Genomic DNA, 15,753 nt, shown 5'->3' with positions numbered 1-15,753 from the left:
TTGCTGACTTTGAATCAAATCTGATTCTTGGCAGCTGCTTGGACAAGTCCCAAGCTTTCTTGGCAAGACTTCCGAAGTGATTTGCCATTGCCTCCTTCCTGGGGCTGAAAGTGTGTGTGACTGGCCCAAGGTCACGTAGTTGGCTTCATGCCTAAGATGGGACTAGAACTCAAGGTTTTCTGTTTTCTAGTCCAGTGCTTAAACCGCTACTCCGATACGGCTCACAATAGGCTACTTAGAAGATATCTATTCTTCCGATTGTATATTTCTGCCATTTTAGAGATATGATTCCAGGTTAAGATTGCTTTAAAGTATATTAGAGAAAATTGCACAGAATAATATTTTATATAGGAAAACTGTACAAAAATAGATTTTGTTTGTTAATGTTTAAGCATTTATACTTCACTAAAAATCTCCTTAAACATCATACGGTCAATATTAAACTTATTATCTTCAAGTATTATAAAGCAGATATTCAATACAGACATTGCTCTCTAAAGAATGTTTAATGTTAATAAAACATTTTAAATTAGATAAAAACAAAAGGCAGTAGCTAATGTCTTTACCTTGTTCTACATTCTCTACTGTCCCATGTTGAGCTAAAAGACCATCTAGCACCTGAAATAGAAATCAGACATAAAATATAGGTAACAAAATCCTGAAAACTTGTCATTCAAATTAATAAAGCACAACTCAGCTCTCTCTTCAACTCACTCCAACTTCACTTTATTAGCAGCCAGAATGGAACGTGATACTTTTTTGACTAAGATGATTGAAATCAACTTTTGAATTATCCTATTTTTAATGAAGGATAAGGAATAAGAGGAATGTGATAAAAATGTTTTGATGTAATTTTTCAGGCTATAATTTTCTGGACTTCTTTTCTGTTCCCCTCTGTTTTCCCATTGGTTACATATAGTAAAAAAAAAGACCTTCATAAAATAATGGTTCTAAGACAGGGGAGTCAAACTCACATCATCACGGCAGCATCACGTGACGAATCAGGACTTTCCCCCCCCCCCCTTCGCTAAACCAGTGTGACACATCTGGCCCATGGGCCAGGAGTTTAACAGTGCTGCTCTAAGGGTTTGTAAATAGCCAGATCAATTCCTAACCTATATTGATATTGAAGAGAATTATGTATAGCTGAACTGATAGATCAGGTACAGAAGGCATATAGGTACAAAAAGGACTTGGGGGGTGTCATATATAATGAACAGAACCAATGATTTGATCTTTCTTTGCTGGGGAGGGGAAGGAATTGAAGTTTATTAAAGACACCTATTTCATTCCATAAAACCTATGAATCTTCTTCCAAAAATGGGCCTTGCACACACCTCAGTTTAGTATATCAGTCTTCCTCTTCCACACTGTCTAGTGCAGACTTTTGAGCTGAAAGATATAATGCATCCCTATGCTAGGCTAACAAGCCAATCAAATTTCTAGCCTTTCACCGAATATAAGAATCAAAGCTATGTCTTCCCTTAGCTCAAGACATATAGATATATGTCTGAATATATGAATTGTCTGAATTATTTTTTTCCCCAAACTGGCTCTCCAGATGCATTAGAGTTCAATTACTGTAAACTGAGTTTTTGTGGGAATCACATTCCAATTTATCAGAAGGGCATCAAGTTGAGAGAAGCTATTCTATAATACAAAAAGTAGTGACAGAAAATCTGCCAGGCTGTGTCAAGATATTGCTCAATTAAGACCCAGTGTGGTTTTCTACAACCACACTGAACAATGAATGCTTTGGAAGAAGGGTACAGAAACTTACAGCAAACAATGCAACCAGCAAAGTGTTCAGGTAACCGGGATATTCCAATGATTTAGCAAAGAAGCACACAACTTTCTACTTTAAGTGCTGAAATTACTTCCAATCCCACAGACAAAGTCCGATATGAGTGGCAACATATTTCATAACTGGGATTCCTGATGCATAAAATCAAACTTATTCATGGCATAGGGGATATTAAGCAGGAATCGTTACTAACAAATATTAGAGACGATGTGGCTCAATAAAGATACATCTATAGTCACCTTGGCAAGACATGGTTACAGATGCTTCGTTCTTTCCCAACTGCCCGACACAGATTGCCAGGCAACCCCCTTTCCCAATATTAAACATTTAAGCTGTCCTTCAGCCAATACCTGAAAGCAGAAATTCAATCACCTGATTTTTATTGCCGGTGAGTCATTTTATTAGCACAATAGCCTCTATATAAAACCAGCACAACAGTCCTTCTAATGAGTAACATCATCATATTTGTGATAATGATGACTAAGAAAAACAAACGTGGTGTCATCCCTGCAGCCAACTCCTGTACCCAGAGTGGAAAAATAATCTAGTCTTGCAACTAAGACAATTCATACAAAAAGTTCCATCACAAAATGTTCCTCTATCAACCTGTGTTCTGAAGGTATCTTTTTATAATTTTAGGACTCCAAAACTATGGAAATGAATCATACTGGCTCAACCTTTGGTTTAATTAAGTCTTTCCAATATACAATACTAAGGAAACAATAAGACACAAACTATACCCAATGCCCCAACACTGGAAGTTTTTAAGATGATGTTGGATAGCCATTTGTCTGAAATGGTATAGGGTTTCCTGCCTAGGCAGGGGGTTGGACTAGAAGTCCTCCAAGGTCCCTTCCAACTCTGCTATTGTATTGTATTGTATACTCACAATCTCTCTACAGATCCATTTCCCAAAAATGGATGCTTTCCAGATACATTAAGATTTCATTCTCAAGCTATGGGTGGCCAAACATGACCCACTGCCCTCATTATCCCAGCCAACTTAAAAAAGTAGACCAAGACAATCAACTTGGTTAATCTATAAACTGCTCTGTGTTTCATAACTGCATTTATGGACAGCTTTTTAAAAGCCTGAAATTTAGTGACAGGATTCCTACAACAAGTGGCCTTCTCTCTGGTTAAATAATTATTCCATCTAGTTTGGTTTTGCAGTTCCCTCAAATTTTGGAAAAGCCTGGAGATGACACAAAAATAATTTGGGATCTTTTATATGCATGGTATGTGCTCCAATATTGAACTATAACTCCTCTACTTAATGCCCCAATGGAAACTGATGTATTTAAAATTTCATTGTGGCTGAGGTACATTTGGAAGTAGCGTTCATCACCTATAAATGCCAATTGTAATTCAGACTTTCTTAGCCTACTATATGAAACATACCTAAAACAGAACAATAGTATCACGGGTTCAAAAGTACTAAATCGCAGGGCTTAGTTTCATGCAGTTTTAACCTGATTGAATTAACTCACTCATATAAAAAGGAATAGAGCAGCAAAAGTTGTAGAGATAATTTGACAAGGTATGCTCATAACACCTATTCTGATATGCATATTAGAACAATATCATTTAATGCTTAGCTATTGGATATAAAATAGAGGCATATATACAGAGTTTCAAATTTTAAACGGGCTACTTTGACGTCACAGAAACGTCCCAAAGCTGTTTTGCTCTTACCAGAGGTTCCTGAAATCAGAATACACTTGTGTTGACCACAATGGACCATTTTAGCTTAAAGGTTTCAAATTTGTTGGGTTTTTTTTTTTTTGCATATACTACTAACATTGAGTCAATATAAATTACAATAAGTACTTCATCTTCTATACGTCTACTATAATATCCTGGGTAATGTTATGGAGAAATAGTAAAAATAATACAAACATACTTTGGGGGAAATAGACAGCAGAAAATAATTAGTCTTATCCCTTACCTCCCACTGTAAATGTGGAGGAATATTCCGGATTTGAATCTTCCTGCTTCTGTGAAGAAAGAGTCCACAAAGCAAGATTAGTATACTACAACAGAACATGATTTACCTAGCATTACATCAAATTCTAGCAACTCTAATTGAATACAATGAGCCAAACTAAGATAACACAGAAATCCCTCATGCACTTTGTTCCTGCAAAGTGCCACTAACCTTTAATTGTTTTTTAATCACAACAGACAAAAAACAGAAGCAGTTCAGAATATAATTCTACATCTTTCTCCCTCTTCCTGATTAAGAAATATATGCCACATTCAATACATTTTGGAATTATAAGCAATCCATTCTTAGCAAGTAACATATAGCAAATCAACATAAAAATACATAATCCAAGATATCAACATCAAAGCATTTTATTGACATTTTTTTTAAAAAATGAGGTTTGTTCAGGTGTGCAGTCTAAAATGTAGGAGGAATTTGTGTATGACGGTACACCATTAACATCTTCAACATGCATATGCATTGTACAATGCTGACTGTATTAAAATTTCAAGTTTCATACATCTCTACACAGAATAAAGTTCCATACAGTTCACTAAAAACTGTTTCCAGATAAATGCATACTAGATTTAATGATCCTGTCCCAAGTTGGATGAAAAAAAACTGAAATAAAAATCATTTTCCTTAACAGCTGAATGTTATTTTAACACACAAAACCCCAGTTTAGGGTAGATTATAACCTTTATTTACAAAAAAATATATGGGAAGAATACTCTAAAATATAATAGATTTCAACTGTGAGGAACTTTAGATTACAGAGGATTTAGAACCTGAACCGTTAATTTTGGATTGCATTTAGAAGAACCATAAAATGAACTGACAATAAAGCTAAAACAAATCTCTGTTATCAGCAAGTTTCTAAACAGCATTCATCTACTTCATCTTTTCCCCCAAGAAAGTGTTGTTATCTGATTCTTCCGTTTCAGACCACATGATTGCTATTCCCTGGCATTCTCAGGTTATTAAATTTTTAAAAGAAATATGTTGGGGGGTTTTCTTTGTATTCTATAAATATATTTTGAATAATTTTAATTGAATTAATTTGCTTTCTATTTCATATGTTTATTGTAATCTGTCTTGAGTATTGGATAAAAATCCCAGAAATATAGAGTATAAATGCATTGATAAATAAATATTGTGCAAAGGGAAATTGTGGCATTGCACATTCATAATTGTGAACTGCTCCCCTCAGTGGCGAAGGATATATAGCAGACAGAGGAGAACAATGGCACATTGTCCAGGGTGATGCTTGTCCTCTTCTGGTTTTCTGTGCAATGCTCTCTTTTGCTCTGGAGCAATGGTGGAAGGAGGCTCTGGCCCTATATTAATGTAAGCCAACTCCCTGAATCAATACTTTCAAGAAATCTTGAACATGCAGCAAAAATCTATATTGTTTAAAAGCAGAAACATGAAACCTTAGGAGGATTTAATGTATGACAAACTTCCTGCAAAAGGGTAAAAAAAATTATATTTGCCTATGAATTCTTTTATATGACAATACAGTATGAATTCATATTCATAAACTACATTTCTTAGTACATTCCAAAAAGCAAATACATAGTAATGTCTGATTGGATAGATACATGAATGGAGGCAGTTAATCTATCTATCAAATTTATAATCTTTTCAAATTTGGATACCCCAACACTGGAAGTCTTTAAGAAGATGTTGGATAGCCATTTGTCTGGAATGGTATAGGGTTTCCTGCCTAGGCAGGGGGTTGGACTAGAAGACCTCCAAGGTCCCTTCCAATTCTGCTATTGTATTGTAATGTGTATATTGCCCATCTCGCTGCTTGCGCTTCTTTTGTTGGAGTTACATCTGATCAAATTAATATGAAAGAATTGACAAGAAAAATGGTTGCGTGTGTGTATGTACACATATTCATTCATATATGTCATATTATTCACTTTTGGGGCAAACTATATTACGCCAAGCTAGAAAAAAAGACAGAAGTAATTGGCAACAGAAGTGAAAGGTAGGTAACAAGATATTTGTTTTTAAGGAAATGTAAACCTAATTTTAAAAAGACAAATACTTACATCTATCAACTTTGTATCTTTTCACAGCATCCTTTGCCTTCTCTGACTACACATGCAGCTTCATACAATTTTCTTTTGTTTTTCCTGAGAATGTCATCAACTTAATTCAAACACAGTTTGTTTGTTTTCCCCCTTTTCTCTTGATCCATTCATTCTTCCTTCATATATTTATTTTGTGTGTGGTCCTTCTTTTATTTGACCAAACTACCTTCAATGTATTTCTTCCACACTGGTCACCCACTTTTGTATTAAGTCCACATTCCTTCAAAAAACCACCCCCTTGTTTTTCTGACTCTGCCTTTCCTTGTTTAATCATACATTTATTTACTTAAGTAGCCAATTCCCACTGCATTATTTAGTTTTATGTTTGCATTATACTAACTCTCACTCCCACATGACTAGGTGAGCAGAAGCATGCTTATACATAGCTATTTCTGCTTATTTCAAAACTATTGCTCACAAAAAAGATGTACATTAACTTACTACCAATATTTCAATGTCTTAAAATGTCTCAATTTTTCTCTTTTGGGAAACGTTCTACCAAGGTACATATCTACATTCATTTTCTTACTCTAATTTTTTGCCATATATGTGTAATTTCATTCAATTCAAAATTCAATTTTCCTTGTCAACCTATAGTACTTTGTTCTTTGAAACGGATCTATGTTCCTCATTGCCTCATAGTAAAGGTAAAGGTTCCTCTCGCACATATGTGCTAGTTGTTCCTGACTCAAAGGGGTGGTGCTCATCTCTGTTTCAAAGCCGAAAAGCCACCAGCGCTGTCCGAAGACATCTCTGTGGTCATGTGGCCGGCATGACTAAACACCGAAGGCACACTGTTACCTTCCAACCAAATGTGGTCCCTATTTTTCTATTTGCATTTTTACATGCTTTCGAACGGCTAAGTTGGCAGACGCCAGGACAAGCTCTCTCCGTTATACTGCACTAGGGATTCGAACTGCCAAACTGCCGACCGTTCTGATCGACAAGCTCAGCATCTTAGGCACTGAGCCACTGCGTCCCTTTGCCTCATAGAACCCATTTAATATTAACTTCAAGCAATTAGGATTGTCGGCCAATAGCACAGTGTCATCTGCATACAAAAATGCACTTACGTTGGCACCAATGACTAATATACCTAATCATAATCTAATCATCATAAGCATTCTTTATGCATTAAAAAATTAAACATTCAAAACATTATGTAATTCAAGCCTATTTATTATACGCCACTATCTTTAAATGAATAAAGATGCAATAAACCTTTCCCCCCCCCCCTCACTTTCATACATTTCTCAATGAACTTCTGAAAACGAAAAACTGACAGGACAATACATATATAAATAGAGAAAAAAACCCACTAACATTAAAGATGTTATCTAGTTGGGTAATGAAATGTCTGCATGCAAACAACCAAGCTCAGAGACGACTCCACAAAGCAAAAATTTGGACACCACATACTCTACATAGCTGTGCTTCTAAATGTGCCGACATTGTCATCTCATGTACTTTTTCAATTGGATTTTGCCAAACACCTCAGAAATGCTTAATCTTATTGCATTCACCCCTTATTTTTCCTTTGTATAGGAGAAAAATAAGGCATTTTTCCAACAGTCAGATCATAATTGAGATCCAATGAAATCTCATTTTAGAATGATCCTATTTTGGGCTTCAGTTCCATTTGGCACATAGGGGATGTTACTTGCACTCAAGAGGTATTCACTACTGTTAATTTTCTGGATTTTTATACTTATATTCTTAACTTTATTTTCATGTTTTGGCTTCAATGAACCATATTTCAGTCACTGATCCACTTCTGCAAGCCAGTTAACTAGTGATAAGGGTGGTGAACAAAGGAAAATTACAGTGGACCACCTTATACCCCTGCCTTGGGAGGTCAAATTTGAGAATTACCGAATTTTTTGGAGTATAGGATGCACCTTTTTCCCCCAAAAAAGAGAGTGAAAATCTGGGTGCGCCTTATACACTGAATACAGCCATTTTTGGCCTTCTGAAACCCCACACCATGGATCTTGTTTTTTGCAAAAATGGAAGCGCAGAGGGTTTGGGAGGCCTGCAAAGTTCTCCTGGGGGCTGGGGAAAGCAAAAATCGAGTGAAAACGGGTCAATTTTTCACAAAAATAGGGGTGTTTCTACTCTCCGCAGCCCCCAGGAATAGTCTACAGGCCTTTCAAACTCTCTGCACCCTTTGTCTCCCAAACCCCCCGTGTCGTGTTTTTGCCATCCCCGGCCTCCAGGAGCACTTTGCAGGCCTCCCAAACTCTGCATGTCCCATTTTTCACAAAACAACGGACCGTGCAGAGGGTTTGGTAGGCCTGCAGAGTGCTCCTGGAAGGGGGGGGGGGGGCAAAAACTTTTTAAAAAATTTACCTCTTCAAAATCTTAGTGTGTTTTATACTCCGGTGCATCTTACAGTCTGAATAATACAGTATTGCCTTATCATCTGGAGACATCTTATCACTGGAGACTAAAACATATGAAGAACGGTTGCAGGAACTGGGTATGTTTAGCTTAAGAGAAAGAAGGACTAGGGGAGACATGATAGCAGTGTTCCAATATCTCAGGGGTTGCCACAAAGAAGAGGGAGTCAAACTATTCTCCAAGGCACCTGAGGGTAGAACAAGAAGCAATGGGTGGAAACTAATCAAGGAGAGAAGCAACTTAGAACTGAGGAGAAACTTCCTGACAGTTAGAACAATTAATCAGTGGAACAGCTTGCCTCCAGAAGTTGTGAATGCCCCAACACTGGAAGTCTTTAAGAAGATGTTGGATAGCCATTTGTCTGGAACGGTATAGGGTTTCCTGCCTAGGCAGGGGGTTGGACTAGAAGACCTCCAAGGTCCCTTCCAACTCTTCTATTGTATTGTATTGTATTGTATTATTGTATCATCGCTTTCCATTCTTTCAGTGGATTAATTTATTTTTTACCATTGTTCATACAAAACATACACAATATTTTCACTTCTGGTATTTGTTTCATTTCCCCTCTTATATCAAGATCCATTCTTGACCCTATCAAAGAAATTACTTGCCTAACCAAGGCTCCTATTACCTTTGTATTCTTCACTCATCTTAATTGTTCACCATAAACAATCAAATCAAGAATGCCTTTAAGTTTTTGCCACGCGTATGCAGGAATAGACATACTTAAAACTCCTAGTGAAACAAATAATATCTTTTCCTAAGCAGATGCCAGTCACACTGCTGATTCATTCTTAGGTCTCGAATGGCTGACTCACTGTTTAAGTTCTTCTTTGTTTCATTCCCATCCATCTATTCATTCACCCATCTATGTTTTTTCCCAGAACACATTTATTCAGAATGTTGTGCGATTTTGCCAAAACTCATCCGGGAATCTTTTATTTTCATCATCCACTGAAGCATAATATGCCATTCTTGTTATTCCATTATTTTTTATACACACTGACAATTTAGGTAACAATTCATTCTCTGATATACATTTTAGTTTTTTAAGTTATAATATAACCTTCATGGTCACTTCTATATATGTTTTCAAATGGAAATGTCACATACACTAATTTACATATAATAAAACAACACATAGTTGGCCTTGGGTTACCACCAGACACACAAGCAGCAATGCATGATTTGTGTACAGTAGTTTAAGCTTCAAAGACTTTGTCATTCAAGACTCTCTTTATTAGGTACTTCCGATACTTCCATTTTCATAAGAAGCTTCTTTGTGAAAGCTTCTATTAGTGTTTCTTGTTATGTGTTTCAGCAAAGGACTCCCTTGCACAAGCCAAGATAGAGGCAAAATAGAATGAGTATCTGAGGGGGAGCATTCTAAGAAAGCCACTGCCTCACTCATGCTGGCAAATAGAAAAATAAAAGAGATTTCTCCGTGCAAATCATGGCCAAATATAGTATAATAGAGGGAGCTTGAATCCCATATACTTAAGTGTATTTTATTTCCAGTTAGTACAGCAGCACCTGTGATACTCTGGTTAATTACTACTTACTGCCCTTATGATTCTACTGGAAAATTAATTTCCAGAGTCCAATAATATCTCATAATTGTATTTCACCCCATGTCAACTGAAGTAGCACTATATTCAAGAGAAAGCAAACAATTCTCCTTCCTCATATAAATTATCTTTCCCCATCTCTTTATATAAAGAATAAGATCAAAGCATTAGTACAGACTATAAAGGTTCTATTTTCATTTTCTAAGAAATAATCCAAATGGAAAATGAATTGATAAAATGAGAATTTTAAACAATTATAATATTTTTTATCTAGCAAAGACTTAGATCTTTGGTAATGGTTTTTTAATTGCCAAACTCCACAATCCACAGTGATTTCTTAAACACTGAGTTTGAATTCTGACATGGATTTCTACAAAGGTAATTTTTTTTTTTGCCTAAGAGATTTAAAGGCTGTAAAAAAACAGTAAAGGATCAGATCATATGTCCATGTGTCCAGCATGCAGCTCCAGGGCTCAATTAGAAAGCAATGGGAAGCCCACAAGAGCAAGACAAAAATAATCATTTTGTCCCTAACCCAGAAATTGATGTTCAGAAAACAACTGTCCCCAATATTTGAAGTAGCATATATATCTATCCTAATTATAAGCCATTAGTAGACTTATCCTTCATGAATTGTCTAATCTGGGGTTTAATCCAATTCACGATGGGCAGTACTACATCTTACATTAGTGAATTCCATGGTATAAATATGTGCTGGGGTGAATATTTAATTTGTCTCTCACCCTTTAGATTTATGTGTTGGGCCATAATTCTACACTTTTGAGAGAGTAGGAGTTTTCCCACTAACTTTCTTATGTAATACCGTGTTTCCCTCAAAATAAGACACGGTCTTATTTTCTTTTTACCCCTGAAGTAAGCACTGGGTCTTATTTTCGGGGAACTCTTATTATTTTTGAGGTGCAGGAGGTGGCGAGAGTGGATGCTGCTGCTGCATTGCAATATTTTCAGGGAGGACTTATTTTCAGGGGAGGGCTTATTTTAGCACATACGCTCAAAAGCCCAATTCGGCTTATTATCTGTGGAGGTCTTATTTAGGAGGAAACAGGGTAATTTTATACATTTCTATCATATTTCCTATATTTGGCCTTCTTCTAAGTTAAATTAAAGCCCTGTAAATTTTTTCTTTGTTAAGGGAGCACTTTTTCCTTGACTTAATTCTCCAGTTTTATCAGGTAGTCAGGCATGAAAGTGACAATGATTGATAATTCCCATGTTGTTTCCAATGTGTTGAGAATTCTTGGTAAATGTTTACTTAATTCCTTACATTTCCAATATAAATGAATTAAAAATCTATCAGGAATTCTTGTTCATATAGCCACAAGAAATATTAGGCAGAAGCCTTAGTAGTAGCCATAAATGCAGCCGTGTCATCAAGCACTGAATTGTCTAATTCACAATGACCTCAAAGAGGGAATGCCAAACGGGAGAGAGGAATAGTATGTTCAGTTCTCTGGGAAACTTGATTAAATATGCATCTCAGGAGAAAGTGAAGAGAGATTCAAGAGTAGTAAGACATCAACTGTGAAAGCCAAATCTTAACAAGCCAGTAATATTTGGTAAGATTTTTGTTTCAAAGAAAACTAAAAGATGCTAATAAAAAGGTATTTCTAAATAACTAAAACATTACACGTGAGACCATTAATTGGGTGTCTTCTTATAATCTAAACCCATCTAAAATGTGATCACAGCGCTGAGACAGGGATAAAAAATTTGTGGAAAAGGGAGAATCTATCATTTTTCAAATCAAAACTGTAACCTGGATCCTTGCAGAAAAGGCAACAGATTTGGAGAAACTGTATGCAATTGAAAGTAGGGATGGGAGATGGTTTAAACTCTACCACTATGCCTAGCAAATTATCAAAGGTCCCACGCTGCTTTTGAATCTCAGATGCATTTTGCTTTATTTTTTTTAAATCAGGCAGATATTCCACATAGTGTGCAGAAGGAAGCACCGCCAATCAAAACAAAATTATCCAGCTATTTGTAGAATTAAAACAAAACAAAGAATTGGGTAAACTTTAGGGACTGGCATGGGGTGAGGGAGAATGAAGATTCCATGAATGAAGCAAACTGATTGCATAACAAAAGTCTTGTTTGGCAAAACTCTTACTAATGTTTGCTGTGGCACAGAGGATTCTTAGGTACTGTATATGGAATCTAAAACTATTTTCTGGCTGGCCACAAGGGGGCATACAGCCCTTTCATTCAGGATCCAGATGTACTACAAATGAGGCTTTTACTATAACATTTGTCTTGACATCGATCATTAGATTCAATCTTGCCCCAGGGTTTCAAGTGGCAAAAGTGGTTTATTGCTAACATTTAAGAACAATGGCCAGTGTACAGTAAAGGGAAACTCACTGTAGATCATGTTACTTTATCTGTGAATGAACGCAAGTTTCAGAGTTAGCGAGCAAGGATTAGGCAATATGCAGGACCCAAATGCATGGACTGTAATTATCACCGATTACAAAACATAATTCTAAAGTAGTATTTAGGAATAAATTTGAATTAAACAAGTCAGAATAAACTAAATCCCATGTTCTTATTAGCCCCATAGCTACAGCCAATCTTTCTATTCCATTCGTTATATCTGATAATAACTGATAGTATCTAAGTGTTACAAACATTTTCACTAGTTCATGAATGTGAAGCTTCCAGTAGTAGCTTGCTGTCCAATTTGCAAAGAACTGTATAGTGATCCAATGAAGGAAAATAAATTGAAGGGAATATTTTATTTCAGTTTCACCCAATCTTATGCATAGCCAGCTCTTAAAAAAACATTGTTAGTATGATATATTTTTATAATTTTGTGTAGAAGTTTACATATAATGGAACTTCTTGGGGAGCAAATAATGCAAATATTTTTATTTTATCAGGAGCACACAAAATAGCCTAGATGGAGAAGAGGCCAGGCTACATCTTGCATAAGAAACTACACTACTGGAGATCATGCTCTGCTATACAACTCTGAACAAGACTTTTCTCATTTTTTTAATCTAAAAATTTTGCCTCATCTTTTTATTAAAAAAAACCCAGCTCAATTAAAAATAAAGTGTTCTTTCATGTTAAAGCAAAACACTTTATACTAGAAGACAAAGGTAATCTCAGATATTTCTGTGGGAATGTCTTACTTAGCTTGATATTATGTTGAAGATCATGTTTAACAATTATGTTATTTGTTATTGATACTTTAGCAACAGGAAAACCAGACAGAAATGCCTTAAATAAAAATGAATGGCTGGATTTATTTATACAATTATTTATTTATTGGGCTTTAAGACCTTCACAGTCCTGGGACTAACAGCAGTTCAAAAATAAAATAAAATAGCTACTGTATAGTTATATAATAATAACTATAAATCAGAACAAACATCCCTTATTTTAAAACCAGAGTTCTTCTTAAAGAACTATCCTATTTTTAAAAAATACCGTCCAGAATAGCTCCTCTTTGAGCTGCTGTGATGTCCAATGAAAGACTATTCCACAACATAGTGGAAAAAGTACCTCTTCCTAATCTGAGACTTCTTGATTTCATGATGGCAGACAACCACCAGCATTCCCCCCCATGTTATTTATATCAAAAGAGTTTAAGGATAATGACTGATGATGCCTCTATGCAGAACTTTATGGGTTAAAACCAACTCTTTAAATTGAATCTGGAAATAAGCTGACAGTTACTAAGGGCCTGAAACACAGATCTACTAACATCAGTTAGTTAGGACCCGAGTCATTACATTTTATTCCAACTGGACTTTCAAATTTTGTGCCTTTAGACAGTTTTCCTCAAAGGAATAGTCCGAACAGGTGATGGTTACTATTATAAGGTCCTCTCTTGCAAATGTCTGTATATGTTCACTCTTGTTTACTTCAACCATGGTTCAGTCAATCAACATTTTTTTTTAGTTTGCATAACACACTGAACAATAAATACATCATCATAACAAGCAGTTAGATAAATTAAAATTAGCAGTCCAGCATATGGCATATGAATACTGCCTTGATCACTTACACAAATTTCTTCACTGATTATACCCTGTTCTTTAATAACAGATATGCTTCTTAAAAAGAGCAATTTAATACTGCTTTTCTGAGGAAGTAATTGTCCTACTGTGGTTTAATTGTTGACCAGCAGTTTTCCTGGAATATCTGAAGGTCAATTCAGGAGAATGAGCTATTTTCATTTCCTCGATTAAAGAAACCAAAAATAAATACTATCTTTTAAAAAAACAATTTTTCTTCAAATTCCAAAGACAGACAACGAGCAAGAGTTGTATCACAAATCTTACTGAAACAAATACACAAGTTCTAGAAAAGTCAAGGGTTTTTCTGCGGAAACTAGTGTGGTTAACAGACTTCAACAGTTAATTTGAATATGCAGGCACATAGGCATTGACAAACATGAATAAATATCCTTTTTGTTTCAGTTTCTGTTCCTCAGGACAACTCTTCAAAGAAAATAATACAAAACAGATTTAAAATTGATGCTACACACTACTTATATCTAGCAATGAGATATAAACATAATATCAGGTCTTTGGCTATTTGTTTCAGAATGAGTCATTTACAATAGAAGATAGTGGCAACTGTAATTTAGCATTTATATCTAAGATGCATGAGTCTTCACAAATAATATCTCACATAAAAGCAATAAATAAATAAATTAGTAATACCTCTTCACTGTTATCCTTTTTTCTCACAAGAAAAAACTAATCCAGATTACTTGATTTAGAAGAAACTGAAAACTAGAGATTTCTGGGCAGAAAGCAATCATGTTTTAATGCAGCACTTGGGTATTATACTTTCTTACCTTTTTCAAATGTCAATAAGTGAGAAACTTAAAGACTGCCAGGCACAGGAGTACATCAATTGATAACAAAGGAGTCAATATCTAGTGCTCAATTGTGCATCTTCTAGTGACACAAATTCCTACTGTCCTTATAGTCACTGATCTAGCCCCACAGCTGGTCCACAACATGAAGGAGCAGTACAGCCCAATTCAAAAGTATTCCGACTCCAGATTAGACTAGATGGTTAAAAGTACAATCTGGTTTTTGTTCTGTACAGCTCCACCTGTTTCCAAGTTACAGGGATATTGTAATGCTCAGTTAACTTAAGTTTAATTCAGTTCAGTAGCAGGAAAGCTCACTGAAGTTCCTGCTGTTTCTCAAACAACCGATCTTTTGTGCCAATTCTATCTCCAAAGCTACTGAATCTCATGTTGATTTTGATCGCTACACATTAATTGTCCTGGAGTTTGGGTATCTAGTCTGTTTCCTTCTTTCTCTCAATTGCAGGATTCAGTGGGCTCACATATCATGCTAAGACATGGTCTGCTTAAACATTTAAAGAAATAAACTACAATAATGGAGTTCACACACTGAATGAAGACATAAACTACACTTTACAAGTAACAATGACTGGGTCCCACAAACTGAAAGCAAACAACCACATTAAGAGTGTGGTGTATGACTCAATCTCTGCCACTCAGCTCTAAGACCAATTTGCGGTTTGTGTAGCTCCAATTTCTTCTTTTAAAATGTCCCTATGTTATATTATTGTGAGAAATTAAGACATCCTCGTTGCTACTGTGTTTCCCTGAAAATAAGACAGGGTCTTATTTTATTTTGATCCCCAAAATAAGCACTTAGCCTTATTTTCGGGGAGGTCTTTTTATTTTTGAGTTGGAGGAAGCGGCAAGTGTGGTCACCTCATGGCTGCTGCTGTGTTGCAATATTTTTGCGGAGGGCTTATTTTCGGGGGAGAGCTTATTTCAGCACATGCTCTCAAAACCCCAATTGGGCTTATTTTCGGGGAAACAGGGTATGAAAAATTTTAACGTCTGTGATAGAAGGTAGTCAGTATTGTATA

The 15,753-nt window shown here is 35.8% G+C and overlaps 1 protein-coding gene across 3 annotated transcripts in view; it reads right to left on the bottom strand.

Annotated features, from left to right (window-relative positions):
- Positions 1-15,753, bottom strand: part of IGF2BP2 (insulin like growth factor 2 mRNA binding protein 2) — a 72,575-nt gene that overhangs the window by 30,496 nt on the left and 26,326 nt on the right. For all 3 annotated transcript variants that reach the window (XM_081954474.1, XM_081954473.1, XM_081954475.1), the window contains 2 exons: positions 3,753-3,801; positions 567-618 (listed from right to left, as the gene is read on the bottom strand). In XM_081954474.1, coding sequence (XP_081810600.1) covers positions 567-618; positions 3,753-3,801 — 101 coding nt within the window. The remainder of the gene's footprint in view (positions 1-566; positions 619-3,752; positions 3,802-15,753) is intronic.

Source organism: Natrix helvetica (genome assembly GCF_964273705.1).
Source record: "Natrix helvetica genome assembly, chromosome: 5".
NCBI lineage: Eukaryota > Metazoa > Chordata > Lepidosauria > Squamata > Natricidae > Natrix > Natrix helvetica.
This window is presented reverse-complemented; position numbering and strand designations above follow the sequence as displayed.